General features: G+C 41.7%; 2 protein-coding genes across 8 annotated transcripts in view; one reads left to right on the top strand and one right to left on the bottom strand.

Moving 5' to 3' along the window:
• BCL10 (BCL10 immune signaling adaptor) overlaps positions 1-13,300 on the bottom strand; it is a 40,519-nt gene extending 27,219 nt beyond the window's left edge. The window contains exons 1-2 of the mRNA XM_068124969.2: positions 13,071-13,300; positions 6,005-6,121 (exon numbers count right to left, since the gene is read on the bottom strand). Coding sequence (XP_067981070.2) covers positions 6,005-6,121; positions 13,071-13,247 — 294 coding nt within the window. The 5' untranslated portion in view covers positions 13,248-13,300. The remainder of the gene's footprint in view (positions 1-6,004; positions 6,122-13,070) is intronic.
• A 641-nt stretch (positions 13,301-13,941) lies between these two features.
• The window catches only part of SH3GLB1 (SH3 domain containing GRB2 like, endophilin B1), a 28,096-nt gene continuing 25,922 nt past the window's right edge, over positions 13,942-16,115 (top strand). For 3 of the 7 annotated variants that reach the window (XM_068124961.2, XM_078783578.1, XM_068124963.2), the window contains exon 1: positions 14,115-14,291. In XM_068124961.2, the coding sequence (XP_067981062.2) occupies positions 14,229-14,291 (63 nt within the window). In that variant the 5' untranslated portion in view covers positions 14,115-14,228. Of the gene's footprint in view, positions 14,292-16,115 lie in introns of all 7 variants that reach the window. The other 4 variants (XM_068124965.2, XM_068124962.2, XM_068124960.2 and 1 more) reach the window with 4 other exon arrangements.

Raw genomic sequence — 16,115 nt, 5'->3', positions numbered from 1 at the left:
TGCTTTAGCGACCTTTTTGGTTGCTGAAGGAAAAATGGCAATTTACAAAACAAGGAAAAAGAAGGTGGAAGGTGGTGAATTTTCTATTTGTAATATTTTATTGACCTTGAAAGTCCTGATTATTTCTCAGATACAGCTTGAGTACCTGTATTGCAGCGAGTACGGAAAAGAACAAGAATTTTATGATAGATGGTGTGTTAAAAATGTTATTTGTTCTGTGAGGAACGAAACGCTTAATTTTGCTTTTTGATGTATTCATAGCTCTCGCATGAGTATTTCCTTTAAAATTGTTTGTTTTTTCACATTTGGTTTGTAAAACATTGCTGGTTTCTTTTAAATATCCTTTGCTCCTTTTTTTGTGTATTTATGATCCTTATGCAAATGTTTCTTTAAACTGGTTGCTTTGTTTACAACTGCTTTGTGAAAGGGTTTTTAAAATACTTTTATAATAAAAGGACGCAAAAGTCACTCTCTTCTCTTTTTTTTCTTTTTTTTCTCTTTTCTCTCTTTTTCTCTCTTTTTCTCTCTTTTTCTCTCTTTTTCTCTCTCTTTCTCTCTCTTTCTCTCTCTTTCTCTCTCTTTCTCTCTCTTTCTCTCTCTTTCTCTCTCTTTCTCTCTCTTTCTCTCTCTTTCTCTCTTTCTCTTTCTCTCTCTCCCTCTCTCTCTCTCTCTCCCTCTCTCTCTCCCTCTCTCTCTCTCTCTCCCTCTCTCTCTCTCTCTCTCTCTCTCTCTCTCTCTCTCTCTCTGTCTCTCTGTTCAAAAATGGTGCAAAGCTGAAATCCTGTGCAAGGTGGAGGGAGATGAACTTTTTTTGCTGCTCTAATTATAATTAATGTCATGTTTTTCAATTCCTTGATTTAATTATTTTGTTGACTGCTATTGAATTACTTGGTTTGTTGTGCTTTTTTATTCTTTTGTAATAAAAGACCTTAACACTCAGTCTCTCACAGTGTGTCTCTGTGTCTCTGTCTCTGTCTCTGTCTCTGTCTCTCTCTCTCTCTCTCTCTCTCTCTATAGTTGCGGAGCTGTTTACAGTTTAGTGTCGCATGAGAAATTACGTCACCACAGCGGTCGCGTTTTTTTCTCGTCACTTCAGATAACTCAGTCTATTTTCACGGTTCTGTTGTGCGATGGAAAAACGACACAGGGATTACCGTACCAAACCGTACTGTACAGTACCGTACCGCACCGTTCTGTGCAATGGAAAAGCGCCATTAGTCTATTGTCTTGCAGCATTCTTGCTTCATTATTGTGGTTGTGGTTATGATGGGATAGTTGAACCTATTGCCAACACTTTACATCATCATACTCACGCAATATGATAAATGAAAGCAGAACAAACGAGAACGGCACTCAATAGAGAGCATACCTCCGCCTGGTTGGCCATATCACTCAATGGTGAAGAATCACTAAAAAATTCTACTAGCTGGATCCGTTTCCGGATCTTCACGAAAATGGAATCGATTCTTCCTTGCCACACACACAACCTCTCCAGCAAGTTTTGTCCAAATCCATCCACAACTATTTGAGATATCCTGCTATGTATCGTTTTTGGCCCTATCTGTCAATGGTGAAGAATCACTTTAAAAATTCTAGTAGAATGAATGAATGAATGATCGTTTTTAAGGCCATTTTCCCTGCTAGAGTGGGGGTTAGCCTTGCGGGCCCCATGACAATCATGGTTCCCTGTTTGAGGCAATGTTTTTATGGCCGGATGCCCTTCCTGACGCCAACCCTTAGTCGCCTCTTACGATGCGCAGGGATATAGTAGCCGGATCCGAATCCGGATCTTCACCGAAATCTAATCATTTCGTCCTTTTCACATACGCTACATCTCTGTCAAATTACGTCCAAATCCGTCCACAACTTTGAGATATTTTGTTCACAAACAGACAGACAAATGGACAAACAGACAGACAGGGGTGAAAAGATAACCTCCATCTACCTTTGGTGGCGGAGGTAACTATTTTGAAACTTGTTAAATGAGTATTTGTGGGTTGATCTGTTTGTTATTCCTGTCAGAGCATTTGCCTTATTAGGCCAAGAGCTACAGGTAAAAATAGGCCCAACCTGGAAATAAATAGTACGAAGCTGAAATTTTCGGGAACATTTCAAAATACCACAAGAAACAACATACCCCAAGTCCCCAAGTTTCCTATATGTGCTTTTGTCAAAGCAGACTTAAATGTATATACACTATTTTGGGCTATCGTATAAAAAGAGAAATTCCATTTTCCTCATAAAACAAAAACAAGAAAAAGAGCAATCAGAGATTGCAAACCCTCGCCAGGATGTATTTTCAGTGTTTTTTAAGGATTTTGTGTTAAAACAAATATGGCGGCCGGACTACGTGACCGATGACGTCATCATTATTTTTTTCTAAACTAATTTATTCCTAGATTATGCTCAAGAAATTTCATCTTGATCGGATGAAGTTTTGAACTTGTCGAATTATGACGTCATAATGGAGGCACCTATGACATCATCATTAACATATTTTATTCCCCATGGAGAGTTCTTTACAATGAGCCATGTCTCAATTTTTTATATTCAGCACTATCGGAGATATTATATAGAGGTGCAAAGTTTTTCGATTTTCCAAGATGGCGGCCAAACCACGTGACCTATGACGTCATAATTATCATTAAAAGATTCTTCAGGTGGAGTTGCACCTATGGTGAAAATTTCCTGTCAATCGGACCAACGGTTGAAATTGTTTTATGTCCATCCCCAGATCTATACATCCTCACAATTCTATCCTGGAGTTATATGGAGAGTTCCTTAGACTTCATGTTAGAGTTTTTGCCCTGACATGCTCTGTCAACTGTGGGATCTTGTATAAAAAGGTGTGTTTCTTTCTAAATCATGTCCAATCAATTTGTAGAGACATCTCAAGGATGATCAAAGGAAATTGGATGCACCTGAACTCCATTTTAAGTGTGATAGCAAAGGGGTTGAATACTTGTTGACTCAAGAGATTTCAGCTTTCCATTTTTAATTGATTTGTAAAAATTTGGAAAAAATACATTTCACTGACATTATGGGTTATTATGTGTAAATCATTGACAAATAAATCTCAATTTAATCCATTTAAAAATCAGGCTGTAACAACAAAATGTGGAAAAAGTGAAGGGGTCTGAATACTTTCTGAAGGCACTGTATAAGGAATTAAGACAAGAAAAGAAAGGCCCTTGAGAACAACACACAGATGCACAACCAGATAGACAGACATACGGTGAAGAGACTACACAGATTATAAACAGGATTGATCAATGGTCTCTAAATTGGACAAAATGAACATTCAACGTACAAAATGTGCTTATGGTTCAATTATACATTAAAATATTAAGGATATATTAGACAGCTTTGTCCAACTGTTATTAAGGCCAGTTGGGCATGTTAGTCAAGCCCATACGCTTGCAGGGCACCTCAAACCACGGGCGATGCAGGCAAATGCACACTTAGTCCGGCAGCTAAGCTAAATATAGCATAACAATTGTGCATTTTGTGGGGAAAGCACCAAATTTGGCACACTAGTAGACTATCATATTATGAAAAGATCTGGATATTGGGCCATCTCAGATTCAGAGATTTGATTTTTGCAAGATTTGCAGATTTTGCAGATTTGCAAGCTGAGATTGCAACGCCAGGGACGGCCGACTCCTTCCTGCGAGCTGCCCACGTCACCCGCACAAGAAGAGCTCATCAAATCACTGCAGCGGCACTGCACATCCTGCAACACCGTGCGTATGAACGCCACTGTATGACATATGCTGATGATGCAGAAGACCTGCCTGAGTTCGAAGACTGGTGTCACCAGAGAGGAGAAGACATTCCCAACTTTCAGTACTGGGCAACTGTGCTGGAACTAGAGATGTTGGTACTGGTCTACGTGCGTTCTCTGCGGCAGGCTTCATTCACGATGTACCTTGATGCCCTGACGGAACTGGTCCCATGGTTCCATGCCTTAGACCACCCACACTATGCCAGGTGGATCCCTGTTCACCTGAGGGACATGGTTGCACTCCCAATGAAGCACCCAGATGTAGCCAGATAATTCAGGGCTGGCAACGTCACTGTACAGAAGACGAAGAAGGTGTTCTCTTCGATCCCAATCGAATCGAAATCTTGCAAAAATCAAATCTCTGAATCTGAGATGGCCCAATATCCAGATCTTTTCATAATGTGATAGTCTACTAGTGTGCCAAATTTGGTGCTTTCCTCACAAAATGCACAATTGTTATGCTAAGTTGCCCCACTAACTTGGGAAGGGGCACGGATAACTTGGACATAATCCAAATTTTAGCTCATTTAGCATGCCGAAGGAAAGGTACAGTGCATTCAGAAAGTATTCAGACCCCTTCACTTTTTTCACATTTTGTTATGTTGCAGCCTTATGCTGAAATCGTTTGAATTCATTTTTTCCCTCATCAATCTTCACTCAATATCCCATAATGACAAAGAGAAAACAGGATTTTAGAAAGTTTTGCAAATTTATTAAAAAGAAAAAACTGAAATATCACATTGACATAAGTATTCAGACCCTTAGCTCAGTAGTTAGTTGAAGCACCTTTGGCAGCGATTACAGCCTCGAGTCTTCTTGGGTATGACGCGACAAGCTTTGCACACCTGGATTTGGGGATTTTCTGCCATTCTTCTCTGCAGATCCTCTCAAACTCTGTCAGGTTGGATGGGTACCGTCAGTGGACAGCCATTTTCAGGTCTCTCCAGAGATGTTCGATTGGGTTCAAGTCAGGGCTCTGGCTGGGCCACTCAAGGACCTTCACAGAGTTGTCCCTAAGCCACTCCTGCGTTGTCTTGGCTGTGTGCTTAGGGTCATTGTCCTGTTGGAAGGTGAACCTTCGGCCCAGTCTGAGGTCCTGAGCGCTCTGTTTCAGGTTTTCATTAAGGATATCTCTGTACTTTGCTCCGTTCATTGTTCCCTCAACCTTGACCAGTCCCCCAGTCCCTGCTGCCGAAAAGCACCCCCACAGCATGATGCTGCTACCACCGCTTCACCGTTGGGATGGCATTGGGCAGGTGATGAGCGGTGCCTGGTTTCCTCCAGACATGATGCTTAGAATTGAGGGCAAACAGTTCAATCTTGGTTTCATCAGACCACAGAATCTTGTTTCTCACAGTCTGAGAGTCCTTTAGGTGCTCCAAGCTCCAAGGGCTTTCATGTGTCTTTCACTGAGGAGAGGCTTCCGTCTGGCCACTCTGCCATAAAGCCCAGATCGGTGGAGTGTTGCAGTGATGGTTGTCCTTCTGGAAGTTTCTCCCATCTCCACACAGGATCTTTGGCGCTCAGCCAGAGTGACCATAGGGTTCTTGGTCACCTCTCTTACCAAGGCCCTTCTCCCCCGATTGCTCAGTTTGGCCGGGCGGCCAGCTCTAGGAAGAGTCCTTGTTGTTCCAAACTTCTTCCATTTAAGAATTATGGAGGCCACTGTGCGCTTGGGAACCTTCAATGCAGCAGAATTTTTTTTGTAGGCTTCCCCAAATCTGTGCCTCGACACAATCTTGTCTCTGAGCTCTGCAGGCAGTTCCTTCGACCTCGTGGCTTGGTTTTTGCTCTGATATGCAATGTCAGCTGTGAGACCCTATATATATATATATACAGGTGTGTGCCTTTCCAAATCATGTCCAATCAATTGAATTTACCACAGGTGGACTCCAATCAAGGTGTAGAAACATCTCAAAGATGATCAAGAGAAATGGGAGGCACCTGAGCTAAATTTCAAGTGTCATAGCAAAGGGTCTGAATACTTATGTCAATGTGATATTTCAGTTTTTTCTTTTTAATAAATTTGCAAAACTTTCTAAAATCCTGTTTTCTCTTTGTCAATATGGGCTATTGAGTGTAGATTGATGAGGGAAAAAAATGAATTTAAACGATTTCAGCACAAGGCTGCAACATAACAAAATGTGAAAAAAGTGAAGGGGTCTGAATACTTTCTGAATGCACTGTCGACACACAGACAGGCAAGGCAGAAGGACTCACCTTGTGACCGATCTCCTCTGTGTCGCTGCGGCTAATGATGCGAAAAGATCGAAGGTAGTCAAAATGTCGCTCAGCTCGTAGCTGATCACACAAGTAGCCCAGCAAGTTGAGGAGAGCCTGGAAGAGAATGTCATGTAGGAAATTCACCTTAGTCAAAGAAAACAGACTGCCTGTTTATATGGACTCATTTCCTACCATCTTCAAAGCATGCAGCCTAGAGTCATCGCATGCGTTCTTCCATAACCACCCCTGATCAATTATATTCTCGCCACACCATTCCCCTTTCCTTTGGGCCAATCGTATACGATGTATTTTTATCTCCGTTACATTTGATCCTCTACACATATGTGAACCTGCTCCCCTCTGTTTGTGGTTGAGGTCCTCCATGCGCTGGGATTTATGCATTAAATTATCATAAAACCAGAATTCAGCCCTTTTGTAACTTGTTCTCGTGCATCGGGGTACATCTGGGTTGGCAGGACAGCTCAGAGGTAGCATAGTCACCTTTGAGCTGTCTGGTCTGTGCTAAAACCCCCGACCCCGTTATAAAGTCACCCCGAGTGCTTCTCAAGCAAGGCGTTACATCAAAAGTTCATCACAGGCATCACATGTGATGTGAAGTTGGAGGCGGATATGCCAACATTTGATGGTAGATGTTAAAAATCCGATTGTGTCTTTTGCAAAGAGGTGACAATTGGCAGCACACTGAAGTTGAAAAAACGATGTTCCCAGCAACCACGCCATGAATATGAATGAATGGCTTTAGGCCAAAGTGCTGGAACCGAAGTGCCGTTTTATAGACATTTAAAAGCCCAATGCCAGAAAACATGTTATGACATCTACTTAAATTCTTTATTGGTCTCAACTTGACTTTCACTTGATCAATGTTTGGATTGTGGAAGCAAAATAAAAGCTGCACAAACACACGCATTGCAACTGCAACAGAGAATCGTACAAATTATTTGGCAACAGGAAATGTGCAAACACTGCTGACAAATGGTAAGGAAAAAGCCTGTCCAGCAATGTTTGGCTCAATAGTGGGGCGGCTTAGCCCAAATATTCAAAAGAATTGTGCATTTTGTGAAACAAGCACCAAATTTGGCACAAATGTACATTAATATGTTGCGAACATTTTCAGATATTGGGCCACTTGAAATTCCGTAATTTTTTTTTTCAAATTTTTTCAAATTTCGTAATTTCAAATTTTTCGGGTGACACCGTCACAATTTCGGTCTTCGAGGCCGGCCGATAGGCAAAGTGTGACCGGAAGGGACGAGGTTCTCCTGACCACGTGGCCCTCGATCTGGGAAGCGAGAGGCGTTCCATTAGTGGACGCGCCCCTCACGCCCGACTTTTGGGCGGCCCCGGCAGGCCGTTTGTTTTGACGTTCCGTGACAGGCCCCGCACCCCCACCTCCGGGCCGACCGGAAGCTTGTGCTGAGTACATCATACCTGAACAACTCAGTGAGGCAGAACACAGCAGTGCACACCAGGGTGACCCCTTCAGTGCATAAACCAATTAACCTGTCCACTGCAGGGCATATAGAAATGAAGTTATTTTCTGCATATAATAATAATATAAGTTCAGTTCTATATAACAATTTCTGTTATCACCACTACCACTACAACTACCACTACTACAAGCTTTGTCTGGAATTTTGTGGACTAACAGACAAACAGACATACAGACAAGCTGGGATCAAAACATTACCTCCTTCCACCATTGAGTGTAGAGGTAAACATCATGGAAATTATCTCATGCCCTAGATTTAATTCATGCTTACCCGTGTATTTGCTTCACTGGTTCACAAGGTCTTTTGCATACATGTAATTCAGACTCTCGTCTTCATTGCTGACCACACAATGTTCGCAACATATTAATGTACATTTGTGCCAAATTTGGTGCTTGTATCACAAAATGCACAATTCTTTTGAATATTTGGGCTAAGCCGCCCCACTATATCGGCCGGCCTCGAAGACCGAAATTGTGACGGTGTCACCCGAAAAATTTGAAATTACGAAATTTGAAAAAATTTGAAAAAAAAAATTACGGAATTTCAAGTGGCCCAATATCTGAAAATGTTCGCAACATATTAATGTACATTTGTGCCAAATTTGGTGCTTGTATCACAAAATGCACAACAGGTTTGCTATGCTGCTACACTACAAGTTCTAATTGGGTCTTGTCTTGTCAAGTTCCGTTATCTGTCTTGCAACGGTTTCACAGCTTCTTTCATCCTTAAACCCTCCTCTATGTTTGCATGATGTCGAGCAAACGCAGCCTCCTGTTTCCTCCATTTATCGATCCTTGTGCTCCGATACGCATTGCCATATTGTCCACATTTGCCTGATCAATTCTTGATATGGGTCCAAACCTTTGGACATCTTTCTTGGATCTTTGATAAGTGTCACTTCCTTCGACAATCAATATCTTTCGTTCTTCCTCATACTTGGGGATTCTGACCCGAACTGACAGTGTAGGCATCAGTCATCTCATGTTGACCGATTTTCGTTTTTAATGGAATTGTCTCCAACCTTTGGAGTTCAGGCATCGCAGAATTTCTGAATTGGCGAGTGGCATGGAATACAATTATTCTTCTGTCATCTTCACAACTATACATTCATTCCTTGGCTATTTATGTTCATTCAACCACAACTGACTTAACACTTTCACATTCATTTTATTGCTTAAAATTATTCATGGGTTGGTTTTGACTAACTTGTGCATCATTATTTATATATTTTTGCACATCATCGTCTGTATGAAGCTCTTTACATGAAAGTTCAAATGAAATGCTCTGTTACTCATGAGTTCCAAGTCTCTCATCTGAGAAGCTGCCGCCAATCGCCACACCAAACATGAGCATTTCATCGAGTGTGAATACTGAAAACAACTCCGTGCAATCTAAAACCCTCCCTTTGTTTGGGCAATGTATAGGCAAATTAGTATAGCGTTAATACATCATTGCGGTACGATTTATTATCTTCAACAATAAAAGTCCTTCCTGGCCATGGTGGACAACATCGTAGGTTCTGAAATAATACACCACTTTAATAATGAACGTTAGTTAGTACAGTATTATTGGCCTATACAGTACATACTGCATCATTGGAAGACCCATGACGCGTATGTTTTCGATATGATTATAACATTCGGTTTGCTTGTGTTTCACATTGAATGAAAAACACAAAGGTAGAGCATGGCGATTGTGATCAATGATATATTTTAACCTCCAGTAACTTTGTAGTCACTCGAAGGGATTAGTGTTACGATTAGATTCACTATAATATTAAAGTTACGTTATTATATTTATTACGAAAACAATATTACTGTAGTAAGAAACCTGGGCTAATTTCTTACTCCCGTGGTTATCAGTACTATACACCGCTTATCATTGATTCATGAACCATACACCGCTTCAATCCATTAACTTTGCATTCACGACATTGGGATTAAAGTGTTACGGTTATATTTACTATATTATTATTATTGTTAACACTAGGGCATGCCCGTACTATATATAAGCTAGGACGTGCCCGTACGTGGGTGCCCGTTCCTTGCCAAAAAAAAAAAAAAAAAAAATTTGTGTAGGGGTGTGTGTGTGTAAACATCCTAGGGCGTGCCCGTACGTGGGTGCAAAAAAACATGCGTGCAAACAACAACAACAAAAAAAAACTTTGAAACCACGTGGCAGTAACGACCACAGAACCCCCCCCCCCCTCTATTTACATGAATGGTTTGGTCCATTCGCAACGACCACAGAACCCCCCCCCCTCTATTTACATGCAATGGTTTGGTCCAAAGCGAACGGTTTGGTCCATTCGATGTGATTCGATGATTCGATGTGAATGGTTTGGTCCATTCGCAACGACCACAGAACCCCCCCCCCTCTATTTACATGAATGGTTTGGTCCATTCGCAAAGCCAAAGCGAACGACCACAGAACCCCCCCCTCTATTTACATGAATGGTTTGGTCCATTCGCAAAGCCAAAGCGAACGACCACAGAACCCCCCCCCCCCCTCTATTTACATGAATGGTTTGGTCCATTCGCAACGCCAAAGCGAACGGCGAACGGCTAAATCGCCATAGCTCGGTAAGTACTTGTCCGATTAATTTCAAACCTTGAAAAGGCACATCCTCGGGTCCCCAGCAATATACCTGGCAAGTTTCAAGTATATCGGACCGGTAGTTGTCGAGAAACAGCGGTCACAGACAAACAGACAAACGTACAAACGTACAGAGATTACTGGAATTATAGATAGATTAATACAAAAACAATATGACTGTATTAATAAACCTGAGCTTAATTTGTCTGAAGCGGCCTGAAGGTGAGGCATGAAGGCACGAAGCCTAAGGCCTATACGTACTGTCGTTGGACGATCCGGAACACATATGCTTTCAATATTTGATGGTTATTTTAACAATCGGTTTGTTTGTGTTTCACACTGAATGAAAAACGAGAAGGTAGACCATGCAGATTGTGACATATGACAGGTTCGAGCACTTCGACGACGTGTTCGGCCTGAACGGCATACAAATTAAAATGGCGGTCAGTGGAGTCAGCCGTCGTACACCGTCGTACACCGTAATTTAACACCATAGATGTAATGACCTAGCGTGACGGACGGACAGACAAAAAACTGCCTCTACTTTAATACTTAGATTAAAGGATATAATTAAAGGATCAGTACCCAATGACTGGTGTAAATTATTCAGGAAGAGGCAACACGGTGAAGTACCTGTAACTCAAAAACAACATTGGGAAATGGAGGGGAGAAAAAAATTGACATCACACCAGTAGTACATCAAGCGACTGCAAATGTGCATACGTAGATGTCGAGAGGTTGAGGGACTTCTTCAACAGCCACAAATATTCCCACGTTCTTGTGGGGTTGGCCGAAGGAAGTTTTTGGCCCAAGTCTTTCACAAATTGACTGGCGGGCCTGACATTCGACCAAGATTAGGGCAGGAATTTGTTCAGAGTGCCGGTGATAACTCTCTTACTCTTCGCAAAGTACGCCGTGGGATCTTTAATGTCCACCAACTAATGCCGGCAGACGGGATGCCCAGTTTAACGTCCATCCTAGGGAAGGTACACACATTCAAGTGAAATAAACTCACTTGCCTCAAAGCTATACAGCTGAGGGGTGGGCGAGCGTGCGTACCTCTAGGCAATCCTGCCACTCCGAGGACTAGTGAATGGAGATGTACATGTGGGTCGTGTTAAAGCATCCATCACAAAGTTAACGAGGTTTCAGAGTTGTAACCGGGAAAGAAGATGTTAAAGTTTAAGTGCATGTTTAGTCACAGCCAGTGGAAATATATTCATTCCCGGTTACACTTCATAAACCTCATCACCTGTGTAAGGAGTGTCCACCTGCACTCTTGTTCATATTTCCTCCCTTTTGTGGAACTACCTTCAAGAGAAGATGAAATCACACTCTTCTCTCCAGGGCTCTAACTAAACAGGTGGTGCAGTTTGTGGTCTCATGTCAACCACAACTTATTAACCCTTTTACTTGCAGGTTGATGTGTTTCCTTACAACCTCTTACCTCTTTGTTCATCCCCTTGCTTATTATCCAACTGTTACCTCACCATCAATGATTTTGTACACCGCACCTTTCCGATGCCATCTCCAGGCATTGCAAAACGTCATTGCCGGGCACCAAAGGGGGCTCGGCAGTGACGCACGCTGAAAGGGAGTACTCAGTTTTCACTCTGGTTGTTTGTTTGTTTTCTTGTTTTCTTGTTTGTGTGTTTGTCCGGGCGATATCTCAGCCATCCTTTGAGCTAGGAAGCTGAAATTTTGGCACAATAGTGAGCAAGTCCTTTGTCAAAAACGGTATTTTTTGTTTTTTGATTAATCAATTAATTGAGGAGTTATTTAATTATTAGCGATTAATTAAGTACTTATTTAATTAATTAAATTTCCTTTCTCTCCTGACCATTAACTCAGGCACCTTTTGAGTTAGGAAGCTGATATTTGGACATGCCAATGACCAAGTGATTTGGCTGCAAAGGCTATTTTTGATTTATTGATTGATCAATTAATCAATTAATCGATTAATTATTTAATTATTCGATTAATGACTAAATTTTTTTTTTTAAAGTTACAGATTCTGATTAAATGGTGGTGGTTTCTATTAGCGAATTGATTAATTATTTCATTTTTTTATGATTATTATTTATTTATTTTCATTACTATTTATTTATTTATTTTCTTTCTCATCTGGGCAATATCACAGGCACCTTTTGAGCTAGGAAGCTAATATTTGGACATGACAGTGACCAAGTGATGTGGCTACAAAGGATATTTTTGATTTATCGATTTATCACGAAATCGATTCATTATTTATTGATTAATCAATGAATTTTTTTTATTTTAATTACTGCCTTATTTCATTAAATTTCTAAAAGATACATCTTCGGATGAAGTACAAGTGGTTTAGTTATGCTATTAGCCAATTGATTAAGAAAATATTTTATGACAATCTTTTATTGATTTTAATTATGCAATTAATCAATCAATTATAGTACACCTCTCCCTCCCAATGCAGCCTCAATGAGCTGCACTGCGGTATTGCCGGGCGCCGGAAGATATTTCATTATTTGGCATGGGGGCGGTGTATTTTGAATGTATGTGTACTTGTTTTTTTGTTTTTTTAACCATCAATCATCTCACTCCTCCATGAACCTCTCTCCATGTTGGATTTGAAAAAAGGTGGATGCATGGCAGACCGAGAGGTCCTCTGTGGGTCATGATTCTCGAACATCAGGTGCTGATGGGGCACAAGGTTCTTGGTTGTACAACAATGGAGAGGCGGATATTTTTTTTATAATCCTGCCAGGGGTGGCTTTCCTGCAGACCACGCGTCATACATGTCAAAAACTACCCATCCCCGTGACACGTGACCACCCGTAACAACCGCTATGCACCAATCGGAACAAATAAATTATTGCTCTGTAAGTGTGAGTGCGGTGATTTTTAACGTGCGCGACCGGAAACGAGCAGACATCGCTAAAACTAAAACAAAAACGTAAAAGCCTAAAGGAAGGAGTCACCTCTTTTTTCACTTCCCAATCCTCGTTGTCGGTGAGCGCCATGCCCAGCGACAGGATAGTAACTCTCGTCTCAGTAGCGAAAGGAACCGCAGGATCGTACCCCAACCTCCCAGATAAAATCAAGGTACGACAAGCGCCGATACCGTAAAAACGTAGGAAGCACAAACGCTTCCGCATTCATCTCGAACATCGAGATTCGAGAGCCAGCCCCTCGCCAACAGCGCGGAGACAAACAGACCAATCAGAGATGAGAGCACTAAGACAAACCGACCAATAAGATATGGGTTTTGGAAACCCTCACCACTGGCCAATCAGAGCTGCTCTTGCTGAGTGAATCGAGTCAGTACGCTGTCGGTACCTTTAAAATGTCTTCTCGAAGACCATGGTGAAAATAATTTATTAAAAACCACTGAGATGACCAGGTAGCCAGCCAGGTGTGCTGATTCACCTTACGACGTGTTGGGAAATCTGGAGACTCACCCACTTGTACTTCCAGTCAAATGCACCGATTGTGTCAGAATTACGGCTGTACGTTTATGTCGGTCATGATGAGTAGTTGTTAGCAGTAATGAATGTTTTATTGAAATCTCTTTTATGTCTCCCCTCAGCTCTCCCCCTCTTCTAAAGCTGGACAGTGGATATGCCATGATGTAACAGTGTAACACTGACGGTTGATTTAAAATTATACTTTGGGGGTTAAACGCCATTACAATGAAGATTCAGTTTTGGATTCCATTGGAAATTACGTCACCCTTTCTTATTGTGTGTTTCTTCCGCATGTCTCGACAAAATTTCACATATATAGCTATCAGCCACGTTAATCTTTGGGTTTTATTAATCGTAAACGGAAACTCATCAATTGACGACAATCAGGTGAATTAGGCGGTGTATCTGATGAGCATCGCGTTATCCCAGCTGGTCTCCTCATGGTGTTTTCGAAATTATTTTTTTTAATTTTTTTTATTGGTGTACTCTGAATTAATGAATGCGCACAACCCTAATGTGATATCATCCGAGATTGGCGGAAATACCATTAAGGGATCAACGGGCTGCCAGAGCGGCGACGCCTTCTCCTCCTTCCTCAATCGACCGTTCACAGCGCTGCTCGGCCGGGATCGTTGCTACTGTCCACGGTGTTTGTGGTCTCCTGATACTACGATGGACAGCACGGTTAAAAAACTGGCGAGCGGGGCCGGGATTCTGCTCAGTCGTGCGGTGCAGGTGAGACCCGGGGCCGGCGTGTTACGGTCTGGGGCCCCTTTCATCGCGGGTACAACGGCTCGATCCTGAAGACCTTTACCGTTTACCGGCCGGGATGTACGCTCAGGTGTGTAAAATAAAGATAATAAAACCTCGCGAACCATCTGACCTGAGCACGGCCGTTTAGCCATCAGGACCACAGACGTGAAAAGTGCGTCCATGCACGGCGTTTTGGATCGTTTACAGTGCTGTTTACCTTGCACTACTCTACTTCATAACAAACGTGAACTGTGTACGAGTAACACACGTGCACGCACTTCTATATATTCAATAAAATAAATTCGTTTTGACAGCAGGGAAGGTTGTCCTCGTTTAGACTGTCCACTGCTCGAATCCCTTTAAACTGGTTCACAGATTATGAGGATTTTATACGATATTTTTTTATTGTCCAGGGATTTGTACAATTATTATTTGTCTAAAATCTATTTTCCGGCATCGCTAAACGATTCTCTTTAGCACGACGTTGATGGTTGCTATGGGGATACATCAGTTAGGCCCTACTCGGATGTTTCGTGTCACGTGACTGTATTCGCTCCTATCAGAACACGCGAGACCCGAGTCCTGACCATAGGAATTATTTTGTATTTCCGAGCACTTCAAATGATGATTGGTCTTAAAAATAGTAAAAATACAATTGTTTACCTTCAACCTCCTATCAAGTGTTTTCTGTTCTCAATTAATGATTCTGGACATTTTGTTCCTCCTATAAAGGTGTTTCTTTACTTCAACCAAGCTATGAAATGTGACTTTGTAGATTAGAAAAGGATATGATACTGAAGGGTGTCGTAAGAAATCAAGATCCACAACATTGTCCTAATGGTAGGTTTAATTCAGATTCGATCTCTGGCAACACCTGTAAGAAATAATCAAGCCTTGTATCAGGATTACATAATCATGGTCCATGGAGGTGTCAAGCAATTGGCAATCAATGCAAGCAAGCCTGGAACATCTAGATATACGCACCATTCGAGTATACACTGTCACACAGATTAAATGTCACAGGAATGATTCGGAGCGATGTTCGTCCGAGTTCTTATAGAAGCCTCTCAGTGGTTCGAGAAAGCATAACACCTGGGTTCAACTTGGATACAATTTCATTACAAAGGGTATAGATTAATAGACAGAACAAGTACAGAAGAGTTTTTCAGGAGATTAGAGCGTGACAGGACCAGGGGCCATAGCATACATAGCCTTAGACTACAGAAGAAGAGAAATAGGAGGGTAAAAGGTACAGGTATTCCATTTGCAGAGTAATTACCTCCACCACTGAAGGATATGAAATTTCGGCATGAAATTTCTTGGCGTAATAATCCAGAAGGATCTCAAATGAAATGAATATGTTCAGTACATTGCATCCAAAGCCTCGTGCAAGATGTATGTATGTTCTTCACACCATAAATTGCTTTGGTGCCTCGAAGGATGGATGACCTGATGATGATGTACAAGTTGTACATGACAACTCTTCTCGAGTACTGTTCACCAGTATGGCATTCCGCTCTGACTATCCATCAATCGGTCAAATACACTTGAACGGATTGAAAAACGCGCTTTGAGGATAATTCTTCGATACCGGTACGAATCGTATGACAAAGCTCTTCAGGTACTTACCCTACAGACTTTGTCATCCACACGTTGAACTATTCCAAATTTGCAAAGTCGGTTTGCGATAGATTCCCACAATGGCTGCCACTAAAGCGGTCTGTGGAACAGCAACTACGCCATAGTGACAGGTACAGGGAAATGAGATGCAGAACCGAAAGATGTCGAAGCTCAATGCCTTACCTT

This window comes from Myxine glutinosa, chromosome 8 (assembly GCF_964187855.1).
Source record: "Myxine glutinosa chromosome 8, kmMyxGlut1.1, whole genome shotgun sequence".
Classification (NCBI taxonomy): domain Eukaryota; kingdom Metazoa; phylum Chordata; class Myxini; order Myxiniformes; family Myxinidae; genus Myxine; species Myxine glutinosa.
This window is presented reverse-complemented; position numbering and strand designations above follow the sequence as displayed.